Source organism: Cottoperca gobio, chromosome 16 (assembly GCF_900634415.1).
Source record: "Cottoperca gobio chromosome 16, fCotGob3.1, whole genome shotgun sequence".
NCBI lineage: Eukaryota > Metazoa > Chordata > Actinopteri > Perciformes > Bovichtidae > Cottoperca > Cottoperca gobio.
The window spans coordinates 1,050,998-1,067,798 of NC_041370.1; the positions used below are offsets into that span (position 1 = coordinate 1,050,998).

Below are 16,801 nucleotides of genomic sequence, written 5' to 3' on the forward strand. Positions count from 1 at the left end.
GCTGATTTCCCAACCATCAATTATTTTTAATTTAAATATAAAAAATGTTTTAAAGAAAGGTATTTAGTCTACAGTCTGATCCACAATCCGGAACAGGAAGTGGCGTTCATGCACAAATAAACTGGATGGCAACTGCCGCAGAAGAAGAAGAAGAAGAAGAAGAAGAACCCAATTAAACCCGAAGAAGAAGAAGAGTTAATTTGGCGGGCTAAACAAACTGAAGTCACTGGCAACAAACAACTTTCCCGTATTATTCAATATATAACAAGTAAATAAAGAAAGAGCTGTTACCGTGATGTCGAAGGTAAAACAAAAGCTTTTCAAGGAGCTAATGTTGATGCTAACGTTCGTGGCCCCAATCAACTCACCTGTTTTACCTACTGTGCTAACAGCTAGCGACGTTAGCTGAAGTACACCTAACGTTAGCCGGGATGAATGGAGACTGATGCTACACACACCTGGATAAAGGTAAGACACCTGTTAATGTTTACTGTTGATCAACGGTTTACTGATTCATAGATGCATGCTATAAGTATATTATCAGTGGTGGTAGAAGTGACGTTACTCAGGTGTTTTACTTAAGTAAACGTAGCAATACTACACTGTATAAATACTCTAGTCTGTAAAAACCCTGAAGTAAAAGTACAGTATCAGCAGTATTAACATACTTAAAGTACTCATTATGTGAACAATGGCACATTTCAGATTCATATCACTGAACTATAACAGTTTTACTTTGACACTTAAAGGACATTTGTTTCGTACTTTACCCAAGATGAATTTTAATCGTATTGATACTTTTACTTAAATAAAGGATCCGAGTTCTTCTTCTTGTCCTGTAATTAGTGTAGCTATATTGTGTATACTATGTATAAATGAATACAATGAAATGAATCAGAAACTCCCATATTGCTCTGTACAGGTGCTTGCTCTGCACACAGGATTAATTAAAGAGTGTTATTGGGCTTGGTATATGATAGAGCAGAGGGGGGGGGGGGGGGGACGTATACGGCCCACGGGACCATTTGATCCGGCCCTCGAGGTAATTCGTAAAACTCACGCAAAGAAAATCCACTAGCAAAAAAAAAAACTAGGCGGCAATATTTTAAATGGGGGACTGACTGTTTTTCCTGGCCACGGTCAGGGTCCCTGAACACAACACGAGCGGAACGTGTCATCACGTGGTCACGTCATGTCAAAAAACGAGACTGTCATTAACATCAGTGAAGCAGCATGGCGAGTGTAAAACAGAAAGCTGCATGTGGAATGTCACTTACCAGAAGAAATAATCTCGAGCGTCATTACTGCACGAAACATGCCGAACTGCACGAGCTGAAAGGACTAACCCTTCTTTCTATTCTATTTAATTATTGTGTTCTGCCTTTTTACTTCATATGTTCTTTTGCTGTGACGAGATACATTTCTGATAAAACAGAAGATACATGGATAAAAAAAGTAGCTTTTTTGCACAGCATAAAAGAAAGGTGAAATGAATGGGCTGAGACTTAGAGTTAAATAATTAGTACGGCCCTCGAAGGATGTTGTAAAAAAAATAAAAATAAAATGGCCCTTGATAGGAAAAAGGTCCATATATATATATATACACACACACACACACATATTATATATAATGCTTGATTATAAAACATATATTTTGCAGAGTGTGTTACTGAACTCTTGACTGAGACTCTACGCTTTGTGCCAAGACAATGTTGATGAGGAACCTTTGGAAGTCCCAGCTCCACTCAGCAGTCGGTGGAAGAACCAAACCAGAGGGATGCTGTTGTGCTGTAGAGAAGCAGATCCAATCACTGAACTGACGTTGTGTTTTGTTATTGACTCTAATAAAGTGCTGATACTTGAACGACGTGTAGTTGTCAGATGGAAACGTAGCACAGATCTTTTGAATGGCACATGATGGCAGTCTGTGGTTCTTACCAAGTATTCCCCAACAGACTCTCACCGGCGGTATGCCACATAGTGATACATTCTGTAACATACAAGATAATACATGTCAATGGTAATCACTTCCACTAACCCTAACCCTAATCCACGACACCGGCATCCTCTTCAATAAACTCCTCTTCTTCAAAGTGCAACGAGTCTATTGACGACTCACTGTCACTCGATTCTGTGGAAATATCCGAGCCAGAGTCCGACACGTCTGCCGTGCTGTCTGTGTGTTCGACTGGTGGACTTGTGTTCTACTTGTGACGTCAGAACACGGCGTCGGGTGTTTCCGGTAGCGGCGATGTAAACATCGGTGGTCGACATACTAAATCATGATTTATTAAATACTGCGATCATTGTGTCGTAAATAACACATCATTTTACAGCACGAATAACATTTACTATCATCAGTAGAATCATGTTGATCATTGTGTAGGCCTTTAAAGTCTACGTTTGTTGGCTCTCAGGCTTCTGTGTTTTTAATGTGTAGTAAATAAACAGCCAATTTTTGCAATATAATTTAACAAACAATTTTGCTAATTGATTGCTAACTGAAGTACTCTGCTTTTGTCTGTTTTACTTCATTGTGAAGTGAATATTTCTCGGTTTGTGACTGTTGTGACAAAACTAGACGTATTTTAGGCTCGAATGTTGATTAATCCGACACATTGAAATAACAGTTGTAGACATTAAATCTGACAGTCTTTGAGTTTTACACGATCATTCTTGATGACATGAGATATTTAAAATAACGTTTATAAATGAAAAGATGTGTGATTCTTTTCTTTCTCTCACCTTCAGCACTGAGCGCTGCATTAAAGTTCAAACTGTCTGCAGCGTCGCTGTGAGTGACCGGCGATCAAAGCGAGCAGCTGATAATGGAGGATAATGGCAGCAATCATAGTGATTATTTTAAAGGGATATTAATCCTACATTTCACCAGCGCTGCATGTCGATGCTCCGGGTCAGACCGTGGGATACAGTTACAGTCTGCAGCTATAAAGTTTTAAATATAACATCATATGGTTTTCTTCTATAGTTTTTAATCAATTTACAGCAAATTGAACAGACTTTCATTACAATCACAAGACTTTGACTCCCAGGTGGCCAGATGTTTACTACAGGACATGAGATGGTCAGTGGATTATAGTCCCTGGAGCTCAGTGAACTGTTGGCGTGTTAACACTTCTGGTTCCTTTGTTTCCAAGTCGATGGGATTTTGTTTGAATTCCTGAAATAAGGTTGTGGTTAACACAAGCTTACAAGGTTTTAACGTTCTGTTTCTTGACATAAAATAAGTCAGTAAATCCCCCATTTGGGAATTTTGAAGCTTTTACGTGTCTTAAAAAGGCGGTGGATAAATGAGACGACTAGACGTGGAACACTTAGTGGTGGTGACCTGAGTTATGCGACATGGTGTAGTTCAGGTATTGACTAACGTTAAATTTTACTTCTGGCAAATGAATTAACGCCTCAAAATGTATAAAAGTTGTTTATTTGTGAAGACTATCTTGCTGAACAAAAGGTAAGTATATGGCCGCTCTAACATTTAACCAGAGGGGCTGAAATAAATTGTTATGAAGAATTTAACAACTCGACTTGTGAGAAATGAAATGTAGAAATCTTTAATTAGAATTGCTACTAATCAAAAACACATTATTGATATGTTGAGTTTATCTTCTGCTATAATCCAATGGAAACATCTATTATAGAGGGAACCAGCGCGTTGCTAACTTCCAGGAATGAGTGTCGATCTGAACTCATGGTCGCTCCTCTGTGCTGCTCTAACAGCCGCTCTTCTGGCTCCACATGGTGGTCGTTCTCTGCCTCCTGCACATTCAAATGTAAACTCATTCACAAACCAACTGTTTTTCAGAAGCTTCACAGCAGAAAATAGTCGTGACTCATCCCGATCGTTCAGTGATTATGTCTCCGCCGTCATTATTACACCACGAGAGAGTTCAGGCTCACAGCTCGGCGTTCTGTCAGTCAATCAATATAATAACTGGCTCTTGTGTCCTTTTCAAAAGCCTTGCAACACACACGCACGCACACGACACTTTAGAGTGTCCATTGGAATAACTACAGAGCTGAAACAATTAGTGGGTTACTCGGATTCCTCTGCAACTGTTCTGGGAACAGATTAATCGTTAAAGTCATTTCTCATGTAGAAATGTTAGAACATTCTGTTTTCAGCTTCTCAAATATGGAGATTTCCTGCCTTTCTCTGTTTTATATCATATTAAACTGAATATCTTTTGTGTTTCTGATAAAACTTGACATTTAAAGACTTCACCTTGGACTTTGAGAAGCTGGGATAAACATTGTTCACTATGTTCTGACAGATTAATCTGCAGATTAATCGATAATAAAAAATAATTGTTAATAGTTGCAGCTTTAATATGTAGCTTCATACTCCAGAGACGTTATACCTGGCCCTAACAAACTAAAACTAAATATATAAGAAGTAAAACTTGAACTAAACTTCAGCACTTTGATGAAGCAGCTTGTGAAACATTAACTGTCAGACTTAGTAGCTACAGCTGTTATTTAAATGTCAGATGTATATTTATTCCACATTTAAGTAATTCTAAGTATTCCATCAGGCAGATATCCAAGTGTTTAATGAGCAAAACAAGGTGATTGGGACATCCCTATCTGCAACTCATCATTCTTTATTACCAGTTCATCTGTAAAAACTCATTTATGAATTGTTTAGTCGGTACAATTATAGAAAATGGAGAAAAGCATGAAATGATCACATTTGAGAAGCTGGCACGGAGCATTTTGTTTTACTGGATAAATGACAAGCGATTTGTGGATTCTGAACAGTGTCAGCTGTTGACATTGCTGCTCATCTCTGTATCTGCAGCCTCAGTGATCATCGCCTTCACACTGACACAGGTACTGCTGTTAGAAGCACCTGCTGGGAAAGTATTAAAGTTTGGTGACAGACAGTGAAACAGAGACACTTAAAGTTGTGGCCACTTCTTAAAAAGCCTAGTCTTGATCCAGAGGTTTTAGCCAACTATAGGCCGATATCTAACCTTCCCTTTCTCGCTAAGATCCTCGAGAAAGCAGTCGCAAAACAGTTGTGTGATCTTTTACATAATAATAGTTTATTTGAGGTTTTTCAATCTGGATTTAGAGTTCATCATAGCACAGAGACGGCACTGGTGAAAGTTACCAATGACCTTCTAATGGCATTCAGACAAAGGACTTGTCTCTGTTCTTGTCTTGTTAGACCTCAGTGCTGCTTTCCACACTGTTGATCAGGACATTCTACTACAGAGACTGGAACATTGTGTTGGCATAAAAGGAACCGCACTAAGCTGGTTCAAGTCCTATTTATCTGAGCGATCTCAATTTGTACTTGTTAACGATAAATCCTCCATGACAGCCAAAGTCAGTCTTGGAGTTCCTGCAGGGTTCTGTACTTGGACCGATTCTATTCACCTTATATATGCTTCCTTTGGGCAATATTATAAGGAACCACTCTATAAACTTTCATTGTTATGATGATGATACCCAATTATATCTATCAATTAAACCAGATGAAACCAATCAATTGGCTAAACTTCAAGCCTTAAAGACATAAAAACTTGGATGTCTAGCAACTTCTTGATGTTAAACACAGACAAAACTGAAGTTATTATACTTGGCCCTAAACGCCTCCGAAATGCATTTTCTAATGACATAGAAGCCAGTGTTTCCCTTAGCTTTACTGCTTTGGAGGGGCGCTCACTGTGCGACGGGGACGGGGGATTGCGTGCGTGTGTGTGGTGCGGTTTCTATTTAGTTCTCCCCTCTCCTTTCTTCCGCTCTGTAGGTGTGCGCATGTGTGTGTGTGTGTGTGTGTCAGCTGTGAAGCCCCGCCCTTCGCAAAACGGAGCAAAGGAGAGAATGTGAATGCGCAAAGTAGACAGTACAAACTAAAACGTGCACATAAATTAGATCAATAGCAGAAGTGTTTAGTTTATTTAATAAAAGAGACCTGTGAGTTGTGAATAAAAAATTATATAGATTTTTTTTTTCGATTTAAAAAAAAAAAAAACACCTTGAATTTCAGGCGGGGCGCTGGGCTCTGTTGGCGGGACGCTGGGCTCTGTTGGCGGGGCGCTGGGCTCTGTTGGCGGGGCGCTGGGCTCTGTTGGCGGGACGCTGGGCTCTGTTGGCGGGACGCTGGGCTCTGTTGGCGGGACGCTGGGCTCTGTTGGCGGGACGCTGGGCTCTGTTGGCGGGGCGCTGGGCTCTGTTGGTGGGGTGCTGGGCTCTGTTGGCGGGGCGCTGGGCTCTCTTGGCGGGGCGCAGCGCCTAGACAATGGTAGGGGAAACACTGGAAGCTCTGGATGGCATTAATTTGGCCTCCAGCACCACTGTAAGGAATCTTGGCGTCATCTTTGATCAGGATCTGTCGTTTAACTCCCACATTAAACAAATCTCAAGGACTGCCTTCTTTCATCTACGTAACATTGCAAAAATAACATCCCGTCTCAAAATGATGCAGAAAAACTAGTCCATGCATTTGTTACTTCAAGGCTGGATTACTGCAACTCATTGTTATCAGGTTGTCCCAAAAGGTCGGTTAAGACTCTTCAGTTGATCCAAAATGCAGCGGCACGTGTATTGACTAGAACAAGGAAACGGGATCATATTACTCCTGTATTAGCTGCTCTGCACTGGCTCCCGGTAAAATACAGAATAAAATTCAAAATCCTTCTCCTGACTTACAAATCAATTAATGGTCAGGCTCCAGCATATCTTAGAGAGCTTACGAAATGCTATTTTGTACGTGTTAGTAGGCTAGGTATATGATAGAGGTTGCATTTTTATTGTGAAATGTGCCATATATTTTTTGTTATTGTTGTATTTTAATAGCATAAAAAAGTTGTCCGCTAGCAACAATCGTCGCGCCGGAAACATCCACTTCGGTAATGTTCGGCGATGACGTCACATGTAGAATACAGCTCGGGTCAGCCGCCAGTGTTCGTCTGCGTTGAAGCGTCCAGCAAAGACTGATGTCAATTATTATGATAAAGAACGGACAACAATAGATCGCCAAGAATAATTGGCAAGCCATGAGTTGTATGGGGATGTGGGGCCGTCTCCAAATCTGGCTTTCTGTGGCCAAAAGATGATAAAATGTTGCGTTTATGGACAAGACAAGGGCGTCGAATGAGAGCAGACTTTGCTGGACTAGGTCGATGAAACCGACGATTTGTGGGCAGCACTTTGAGAGATCGTGTTTTGAACAAACTGATCGGCAAGGAAATGAGATTCAAAAAGAATTTAAAACTGAACGCAGATGTTGTGCCTACAATACTGCCGAGACCCCAGCCAGCACAAGCCAGCACGCCGACTCAAACACGTCCGCCGGTGCAGAGTCCTCCACCAGAGAGACGACGAAATGCATTCGCCAAAAGGAGAGAGCGAAGGTAAGCCGTGCTACTTGTTTACTGTATTTATTGTTTCAAGCATAAAGCCATCATCGCTCTAGACCTACTGTACGTAACGAGTTTACACCAGGCCCTAGCTGATATCTGTGTTATTGTTTGTAGTATTAATAACTTTAGCTAATTACACTTCATTAGCTTAATTAAGTATAGATTCAATGTTTATAACAGGCTTCCCCATTTTATTCTGTAGTTTGAGTAAAAGCGTGAGTCTATTTAACGTTTAACGATCACCCTATGTGACAGTGATGTGTCGAGGCTTCGAAGCACGTGTCGAGTAATCCAGGACAGTCAGTAAGACTTTTGTGAAGTGCGTATCGAGGTGTTCATGACGTATGTGATGACGTTCGAAGCCTCGCGAACCTGCTGTACCACGTGACTGATTCAGGAACTGGTTTGCGGGTTTGGCGTGCGATTTGAAATATAAGGGGGAGCAAACCGCAATTGAAACCTCACAATTTGTGGACTTGGGACTTTTGTTTGAAATCTATTCGAGCTTCTTTTTTTTGCGACGGTACCAGCAACAAAGAGGAGATTTTCCCTCTCTGGGAACATTTTGAGCTGATCTTTCCTAATAAGGTATGCCCATAGTAATCATGACTAGCGTAATATACTGTAAACAACGCAGCGTATCCCTTGTTCTAATGTCTTTCTTCTCATTTCTGGTATTTTAAAAGGTGAAGTGTGTTGTGTTCAGAAGAACACCTCATCGATGCTGACGTAGCACAAGCACATCACAACCCTCTCCCCAATCTGTTTCCACTTTTCCTTTGGACCCCGCCATTGACAGACACCATATTAATAAGTCCATCATTTATGTGTTGGCATCACAAACATCATCCATTCATTTATTAAATTCAAAGCTTCCGACACCAAAGCCGTTACAATCACTCTGCCGCTTTTACATTTATTGTCCACTTGATGGCGCAGCAGAGCAAATGAAGCGCCATGAAGCTTCGGCCCATGAGTGAACCAAGTGGTTCAATGCTTCATGAAGCTTCATCTCGCCATCACTACATGTTAGATGTTATCGGTACTCTGCTGGACTTGTGTTAATATTTATTTATAATTTGTATACCTGTGTTATACGTGTACATTACGCTGCACTTTACTGCTTCTGTGCACTTCTGGTTAGATGCCAACTGTCAAACATTCTAAATGTTTACTTTAGGAATATTGATATACATGTTTTTGTACTATGACTTTTCTTATGTTTATCATACAATACTATGACTTTCTTTGTGATTCTTTTATCATATGTTACTAAGATTCTTTGACAGATTACAAACTCTTCTTTATTCTAAAGACTTCAGTGTTGTTGGGCTGGTATATGATAGAGGTTGTGAAATGTGCCATATATATATTTTTAATATTGATGTATTCGTAATAAATCACGATCATAACAGAAACTTCGAGAGAGAATCAAGTTACAAGCTTTACAGACGTCGATGTGTCCAAGTAGAGAAGTGATTGAATATTTAGCGATCGAGCAATGTGCGGACAACTAGTCGGGTTCATAACAATTCAAGGAAACCAAGCTATCGACTCGCTAGAGGATAGCTTGTGATGTTTACGATCGAGGATGATGTTACGTGTTGTTGTGATGTATTTATTATATATTGAGAAGTTCTATGAACTATAGTTAAATGTATATACCTGTCTGTGTTCTGTTGTCGCACAGGATCTCCGCCAAATCCAGATTCATGTCACCATCATCCGCATGTTCGCTCCCGTCTGTGTCTCCATCTTGAACACTGTCTCGCGCTGCTCTGTTTCCACCACGTTAAACTCTCATGATCTAAATCCACGACACCGGCATCCTCTTCAATAAACTCCTCTTCTTCAAAGTGCAACGAGTCTATTGACGACTCACTGTCACTCGATTCTGTGGAAATATCCGAGCCAGAGTCCGACATCGCCACGTCTGCCGTGCTGTCTGTGTGTTCGACTGGTGGACTGTGTTCTACTTGTGACGTCAGAACACGGCGTCGGGTGTTTCCGGTAGCGGCGATGTAAACATCGGTGGTCGACATACTAAATCATGATTTATTAAATACTGCGATCATTGTGTCGTAAATAACACATCATTTTACAGCACGAATAACATTTACTATCATCAGTAGAATCATGTTGATCATTGTGTAGGCCTTTAAAACACATTTGCTTCGTCTGCAGATTGTTTTAAAGCAACAGATGAAATGTCCTCGCACATAAAAGCACGCGGTTGTTGTGAACGCAGAGAAAACATGAAGAAGAATCACAAGTTCAGAAATGTTTTTATTTCTGCCAACACAACATGTCAGAGACGAACTCCTCTGAGCTGACGCTGACTTCACACATAAAACATTGTTCTCTGGTGAAGTTCATTTGTTTCAAAGCAGTTTAATCCAGAAGCTGCTCTCGTGTCCTCGTGTCCTCGTGTCCTCGTGTCCTGAACACAGTGAAATGTTCCTGCAGTGCCTCAGATAACATCCTCCTGCTCCGCCCACGTGAACGGGACATTTACTGTGCTCGCTCCACCCAGTCCCACACGTGGACGGAGCCGTCCGAGGCTGCAGACAGCAGCGTCCGCGGCCGCTCAGGATGCCAGATGTGGGCGGTGACGAAGACGTCGGACTGCGATGAAACTGCGTGACCGCGATGCTCAAACAGTGGCTGAGCTTCCTGCAGCTCCGTCCTCCAGACTGACGTGTTGTAGATCTGAAGCGCTCCACTGAACCCTGCAGAGACGTGCGGACTTTAAAACAGCTCTACAGCCGAACAATACTCACATTCAAGGACACTCGGCTACGTAATTATACAACAGCAGATGTTGTTTAGCTTTAAATGTTGCTGCTGCAAGGGATTCTGGGACGGCATTACCCCCCTGTGCTGAAGCAGATAAAGGAAGCATTGAAGGCTGTACAATTTATCAATTTATCTAAACCTCTATTTATATCTCCAGATATGAAAGGACCAACATATCGGCAGTAAAGAGTCCTGTGAACTCACCCGACACTGCGACGCAGTCGTCCAGCGCTGGAGCCCACGACACTCTGACATCGTCCGGGTTGCAGTGACGTGATTGGACGTCCAGCTGGGCCCGGCTCACGGCTCCTCCCGGGTTCCTCAGGTCTGAAATCACCGCCTGTCCGGACGAGGAGAGTCTGACGACGCTGCAGCTGGACGGACCTGCAGAGGCGTCCGTCCACCAGAGGACAGACTCACCGGGAGACGCTGGCGGAGGGGACAGCTGAGGGCCGGCAGACGTCCGAGTGTCGGCGAGGTAAACGTTCCCGTTGGAGCAGCCAGCGAGGAAGACGGCGTCGCTCACAAACTGCAGAGAACTCAGAGGATCTGCGGAGTCCGTCTCTGTCGGGACGAAAGGACAAAGAAAATGGACTTTTATACACCAGGAAGCTGCAACTCACTCCATGAAGGCTGAAGACTTTACTGTTGGTGTTTTATACCCGTCTGGTTTTATTTATATTCTCGATTCTTGTGCACTTTGTCTGGATGCCTTCAAAGTTCTTTGTAAAGAACAAATCTTTTTGAATTGCCTTGTTAATAAGTGTCCTCGTCTTGTGCTGTGACTTTAAATGATTATTTTACGACACGCTGCTCTGTCATGTTACCCAGCGTGTAGAGAATCTGTCCTGAGCTCAGCTGAGTGAGCCGGACGTCGCTGCTCTGAGCTCCATGAAGAACTTGTGACGAGACTCGAGCTGCGATCCTGCTGCCTCCCTCTGAAACACTCGTCCCCGCGACACTTCCTGTTCTCCTGATCACGTCTGTCATTGGACGATAGGACGCAGCACGATAACCAATCACATTGTGTAAAAGTGCGAAAAGAACAAACAGATTTTCAGACGGTGTCACAGTCGCGTGACTTCAGACCGATGAACTCACCGCTGTCGTCTCCTCCGACGGTCCACAGCTGCAGGTCGGAGGTCAGCCCGTCGTTGGTGACAACGCAGCTGAACAACAGGACACGAGTTTAATTCATTTTAATATTCAAATGAAAGTCAAATCCCCTCTGCTGGACTCGTGTTAATACATTCCCTCAAAGCCCAGGCAGACAGAAGTGCACACAAACATAAACAAGACAACATGACGCACATGTTACAAACAAACAAGACAACATGACGCACATGTTACAAACATAAACAGCTTGTAGAAGAACTTTTATCAAAGTAAATAACAAATACAAACAAGTCTTAATAACGAGAGCAGACAAACTTCTAAATACTATTCATACTAAATACAACGATGACACTTACAGATGCAAATTAAATACATTCTCAATTATGTTTTACGTTAAAACAATTCTAATTGTATTAAATTAAGACAATGTAATGGCGTCCGCTCTGAGCCTTTAACTTCTGCAGGTTCAACTCGTTACATTTAACACTTTAGCAGCACAGAATAAATTCAACACCTGTTTGTATTTTGCGGTTATAGCAGAACTTTATCTTCAGTATGAATGAGATATAAGTCCTAGAATGACTTTAAGAACATGAGTTATTAACAACACAATGAGTACATTAGGGCAGACCGATATATCGGGTCCACGATGAAGCTTTGAAACCTTTAATAGACAGAAAAACTAAAACATTATCTGGTGTTAGAAACTCACTTTGTTCCTGGGACGTGTCTGAGGCAGCGAACAGGACCGTCTGTGAACCCACCGTGGACAACTTTGAAATCCCGCTCTGCACAGAGACCCTGAACACAACACACACACACATGGCAGAGGATTAAAGGGACATCTGGGTGATGCTTTCATAAAAAATAAACCCCAAAGTTTATGATTTGTTACCTTATTTTCATTAGCGAAGAGTTTCGGAGGTAAATGCAGCTCCAGAATTTCATTTTTAGACGGACTGTATCCTGCGACACACACGGCTGTAAACCAAACCATCAAAGATTTAATTTCCTCTTGTGCAGGTTTGTATCGCACAATCAATAGTGTCCTCAGTCTGCAGTCAATCAGCTGCTGCAGACCTTTATTCACATGTAAACTAAATACTGTGCAAATCAATTAAATGAATCAGCTGTTCTACCCCCACACATACAGGATACACTTGTTGATGTGTGTGAATCTTTGTCTCATTAGCAGAACAATTAATATATCTTTTAGATAATGCTGATAGTCTAATCTTAAACTCACTCTTCCCTGACGTCCACTCTATGACCTGGGTGGGACGTTCCAGCTGATACACATGAAGGTCTTTGTACCTGTAGAAACCAGAGTGGTGTTAAAACTCAATTATAGGTTATTATCAACGCTTCTTATAAAATGTCTGAGCTGTTATGTTCACGGCACTTGGCCCAGTTTAATATATAACACATGTTATACAGTATATATAGTAGGGGGTCCCTGCTGCATCTCTTTGGGGGTCCTTGGCCTTAAAACGTTGAAGACCCCTGCCTGAAGGTGTTAATTAAAATGTGGACGTTTTACTCCACGGCATCACTTCCCCATTCTCCATAATGTAAAGTAATATTGTAACATTTCATGGTTATTCATTAGTGAAGTTTATTTTTGTTCAAACCTGCAGTATGTTTTACTTTGACACCAGACTCCTTTCAAAAATATAAATATTAAATGCTTCCTCTCTCAAGGGTTAAGCACTTATAAATTCAGTCTTAAATTCGGCATTAAAATACTGAGCAAAAGTTTTAAAAACAGAATTCACATCCTTTTGCATTTCAAAAAGAAAAGTTTGGCACCAACTATAGTAATCACTTCTTAAACTTGACCTTTAGTAGAATAGGAAGCGGCTAAGTGCAGTAAGAGAAAGCAGTCATTTTTTGTTCTTCCAAACATACCTTCGGTATTTGTAGTTTGACACCAAACTCCCTTCAAACAATTAAACATTTCATATTTCTTATCGCAGTGCTTAACATACATACTTAGCTTTTAATATTCTTTAATCCATATAATCTATTCTTCAATTCGGCATGAATATAGTTCACCCAAAATAAGGTTTTCAAACAACATTTTGGTAATCACTTCTTAAACTTTACGTTTAAGCTAAATATGGGGCCGCAAAGCGTAGTAAAAGTAAGCCGAATTAAAACATTAGACTCAGAAAAGGTCTTGTGAAATGATCGATACGGAATGTACTCCTGCGGGAGAGGAACGTAAAGGACGAATTACACGTCCACGGTTTTTAGTCGGAGTTCAGTTTGCAAGGCTAGTTCGTGAAGAATGAACCTTCTAGCTAGCAGCTAACATAGCTAGCAGCTAACATAGACTTTACGCGTTTCAACAAAGAAGCAATATTTCTCACGTTTTCAGGGACTCTATAAACCAGTCATCTAAAATATAATTAAAGTCTGTTTCTTCCATGTCAGCCATCACCTCACGTTACTGCAGGCATGAGTCTGTTGTTGTTTCACTTCCTCTGCGGCTCATTCTTCACTTTCTACGTTGTTGATTCATCTAATGGATAAAGTGTGCAGCGCCACCTGCTGGACGGGAGCTGCAGGGAAATATAAAGCTTAAAACGGGAAACTTCACTTGTTTTCTTTATTTAAATCACAAAATCTCACTTTTAAATGGCAACCAACAGAATAAAATATAGTTTAAAAGTCAGTTAAACATCAACAGTGGTGGAAAAAGTACTTTTACTTCAGCAAAAGAAGCAGTACCACAGTGTGGAAATACTGCAATAAAATTGTTACTTGACTAAATGTACGAAAGTATTAGCATCAAGATATACTTAAAGGACCAAAATTAAAAGTACATAATTATTACATAAATTGCTCCCAACTGCCCACAATTTCATTTTATCTAAATGTTTATTTTATTTATATTAAAATAATGTTTTTATGTTTTCTTTTACATTTTACTCAAACTGAAAGATTTTCTCTGTAATTTTAAAAATGTATGAAAGTAAAAAGTGAAAGTATTTATTATGTAGAATAATTATATAATTTTATTTGAATGTTATTATTATTGTTCTATATATTTTGTATTAATCCAAAAATGTAACTATCAACTAATTCTGTTAAATAAATATAATTTACTTCCCTCTGAGATGTGTCAGTACTTATGTCTTTGTGCTGCTGCAACACCAACAAAGTTCATCTCTTCTTAAATCAGTGGATCTAATATCAGAGAGCATATTATGTGATGTGACGCCAGCATCATCTTCCCTGTGAGCGAGTAAAGATACCAAATCTAAATCTGTTGAAAAGATCATGTACATCCAACGTGTACATTCCCCTTCTCTCTGTCCGATCTTAAACTGCACTATCATGTAAGGCACTCTCTTCTCAATAACACGTAATAACATCCATCTTTATTTTTAAATAGAACATTATATTCAGTCTTAGATGTGTGCGTCAAAGAATCTTCAGGGCAAAGATCCTTTACATCCACTGCAGCCTTGCACTTCGCCGGGCTTCATTTATTGTCCACTTGATGGAGCAACTGAAGCACCATGAAGCTTCGGCACCATGAAGCTTCAGCACCATGAAGCTTCAGCACCATGAAGCTTCAGCACCATGAAGCTTCAGCACCATGAAGCTTCAGCACCATGAAGCACCATGAAGCTTCGGCACCATGAAGCTTCGGCACCCTGAAGCTTCAGCACCATGAAGCTTCAGCACCATGAAGCACCATGAAGCTTCGGCACCATGAAGCTTCAGCACCATGAAGCACCATGAAGCTTCGGCACCATGAAGCTTCAGCACCATGAAGCACCATGAAGCTTCGGCACCTGAAGCTTCGGCACCATGAAGCTTCAGCACCATGAAGCTTCGGCCCATGTAACAACTCTCAACCAGTGTTAGAATGAATCAGAACAGTTTAACCCAGACTAGCACGTCCTGGGTTAAACTGCTCTCTGTGGCTGATGATGCTGACAGGTGGGCTATTTGCTTTATTTAGTCACAAATAAAAATCTCTCTCTGTATCGCTAACTCCTCTTTCCGTCTGTCACGCGCCTCTCATCTGTATTATTCAGTCACAATGTTTCCCGCCTGGAATGCACAGATTTGATTGGCTGCGGAGCATCACGTGGGATGGCTTAACTCAAATGAAGTTGGTCTGTGAGTTTCCTGAACCGCTAAACCAGTGCCGTAAATACGAGAAAAGCTGCGCCGGTTAAAATAGAAAATCCCTCAATAATTTATTGATTATAGGTCCTGGTCCGGATAGGTCGGCGTCTGGGTCCGGACTCGGACAGTAAGTATTCAGAATCAGAATCAGAATGTAGGTTTTCACCTACAAAGAATTTGCTCTGGTTTAGCTGGTGCATAAATATAAACATTAACCATTAACAATATATACAGAAATATAAACAGTAGAGACAATGTACAAATTGATTTAGTTATGAACACTGAAGATGCCAGTGACATGAGAACTTTCCATTTCCCGAACCATCTTTCCACATCATCACCAAACTAGTTCTCTACTTCTGAATTCTCTGCTAATTCTTTATCTAATGTTGTCAATCCTTGTAAGACTCTGGTAACTGATCCGTCTGGTGCTGTGTGGTTTGATATAAATGTGTTATAGCTGTTGCGTATTTAATCTGAAAACAGACGGACCAGGAACCCTTGGGTTAAATATCAAGTCATTTATTCAATTCAATTCAAAGGTGCAGCAAACACAAAGTTATACTCATGAGGTCACAGACACCAGGGTAGTTAACTGTGTCACGTTCCAGAGAAGGGCCCCGAATCAGCTCTCACATACAGTATACACACACTAGCAAAATATGAGTGTCCCTTCTTCTTATTGGTCGGTGTAGGCCATTGTCCAATGGCGGCCTTTGTTGGTGCGGTAGGCGTGTCCATGCCTCTTGGCACAGTTTCATCTTTGGTGTCGGTTTACATTTTGGAACTTAGGCTGAACAGTGAAGGTTTTTATGCATACGAGGGTTAGACAGTAGATTTCTGCTCATGGCTCAGGTTACTACAGTTCAACATGACAACAAACAAAGCTAGCTCCCTTCACTTAGTGGGCCAGAGTTTGCAACTCTCTCTGTGCGAGTACTCTTTTCAACATAGCAATACATACAGTTCAATTAATAAAGGTATAAAGGTGTGACAACATATATAGCATTGTGTACAGTACATTGATATAGGTATAAAAGTGTTGTGTAAATCTAAGAACAAGCAAGTAATACTGAGTTTGGTGATGCATTCATGTTTACACAAATAAGCAAGTAATACTAAGTTTGGTGATAAATTCATGATTTCCACACCACTTCAATTCAATCAACACATAGATGTCCCGCCCCCCCAATACAACATAATAACACAGGCCAATCAGCTGTCAATCAAAAGGTGATAGTCCTGTCATGTTTGTCAACGTCACTCTGATCCTGACCAATCACAGCGTAGCCGCAAACTTACACAGGCTACATGTTGTTAGCTACGCTAGCTGAGCTAAAGTGAGGAGT

The 16,801-nt window shown here is 41.0% G+C and overlaps 1 protein-coding gene and 1 long non-coding RNA gene across 2 annotated transcripts; one reads left to right on the forward strand and one right to left on the reverse strand.

Moving 5' to 3' along the window:
• The first annotated feature begins 174 nt into the window (after window positions 1-174).
• LOC115021430 (uncharacterized) lies at window positions 175-1,713 on the forward strand. Its single transcript, XR_003833727.1, has 3 exons — window positions 175-304; window positions 393-468; window positions 1,661-1,713. It is a non-coding gene; the product is annotated as an uncharacterized LOC115021430 (long non-coding RNA).
• A 7,954-nt stretch (window positions 1,714-9,667) lies between these two features.
• Window positions 9,668-13,826, reverse strand: wdr73 (WD repeat domain 73). The gene is made up of 8 exons (XM_029451868.1): window positions 13,679-13,826; window positions 12,553-12,620; window positions 12,202-12,287; window positions 12,019-12,107; window positions 11,292-11,359; window positions 11,018-11,173; window positions 10,395-10,754; window positions 9,668-10,123 (listed from the first exon to the last, which is right to left on the reverse strand). The coding sequence occupies exons 1-8, from the start codon at window positions 13,744-13,746 to the stop codon at window positions 9,906-9,908; spliced, it is 1,113 nt and encodes a 370-aa protein (XP_029307728.1). The 5' UTR covers window positions 13,747-13,826; the 3' UTR covers window positions 9,668-9,905.
• Window positions 13,827-16,801: the final 2,975 nt, after the last annotated feature.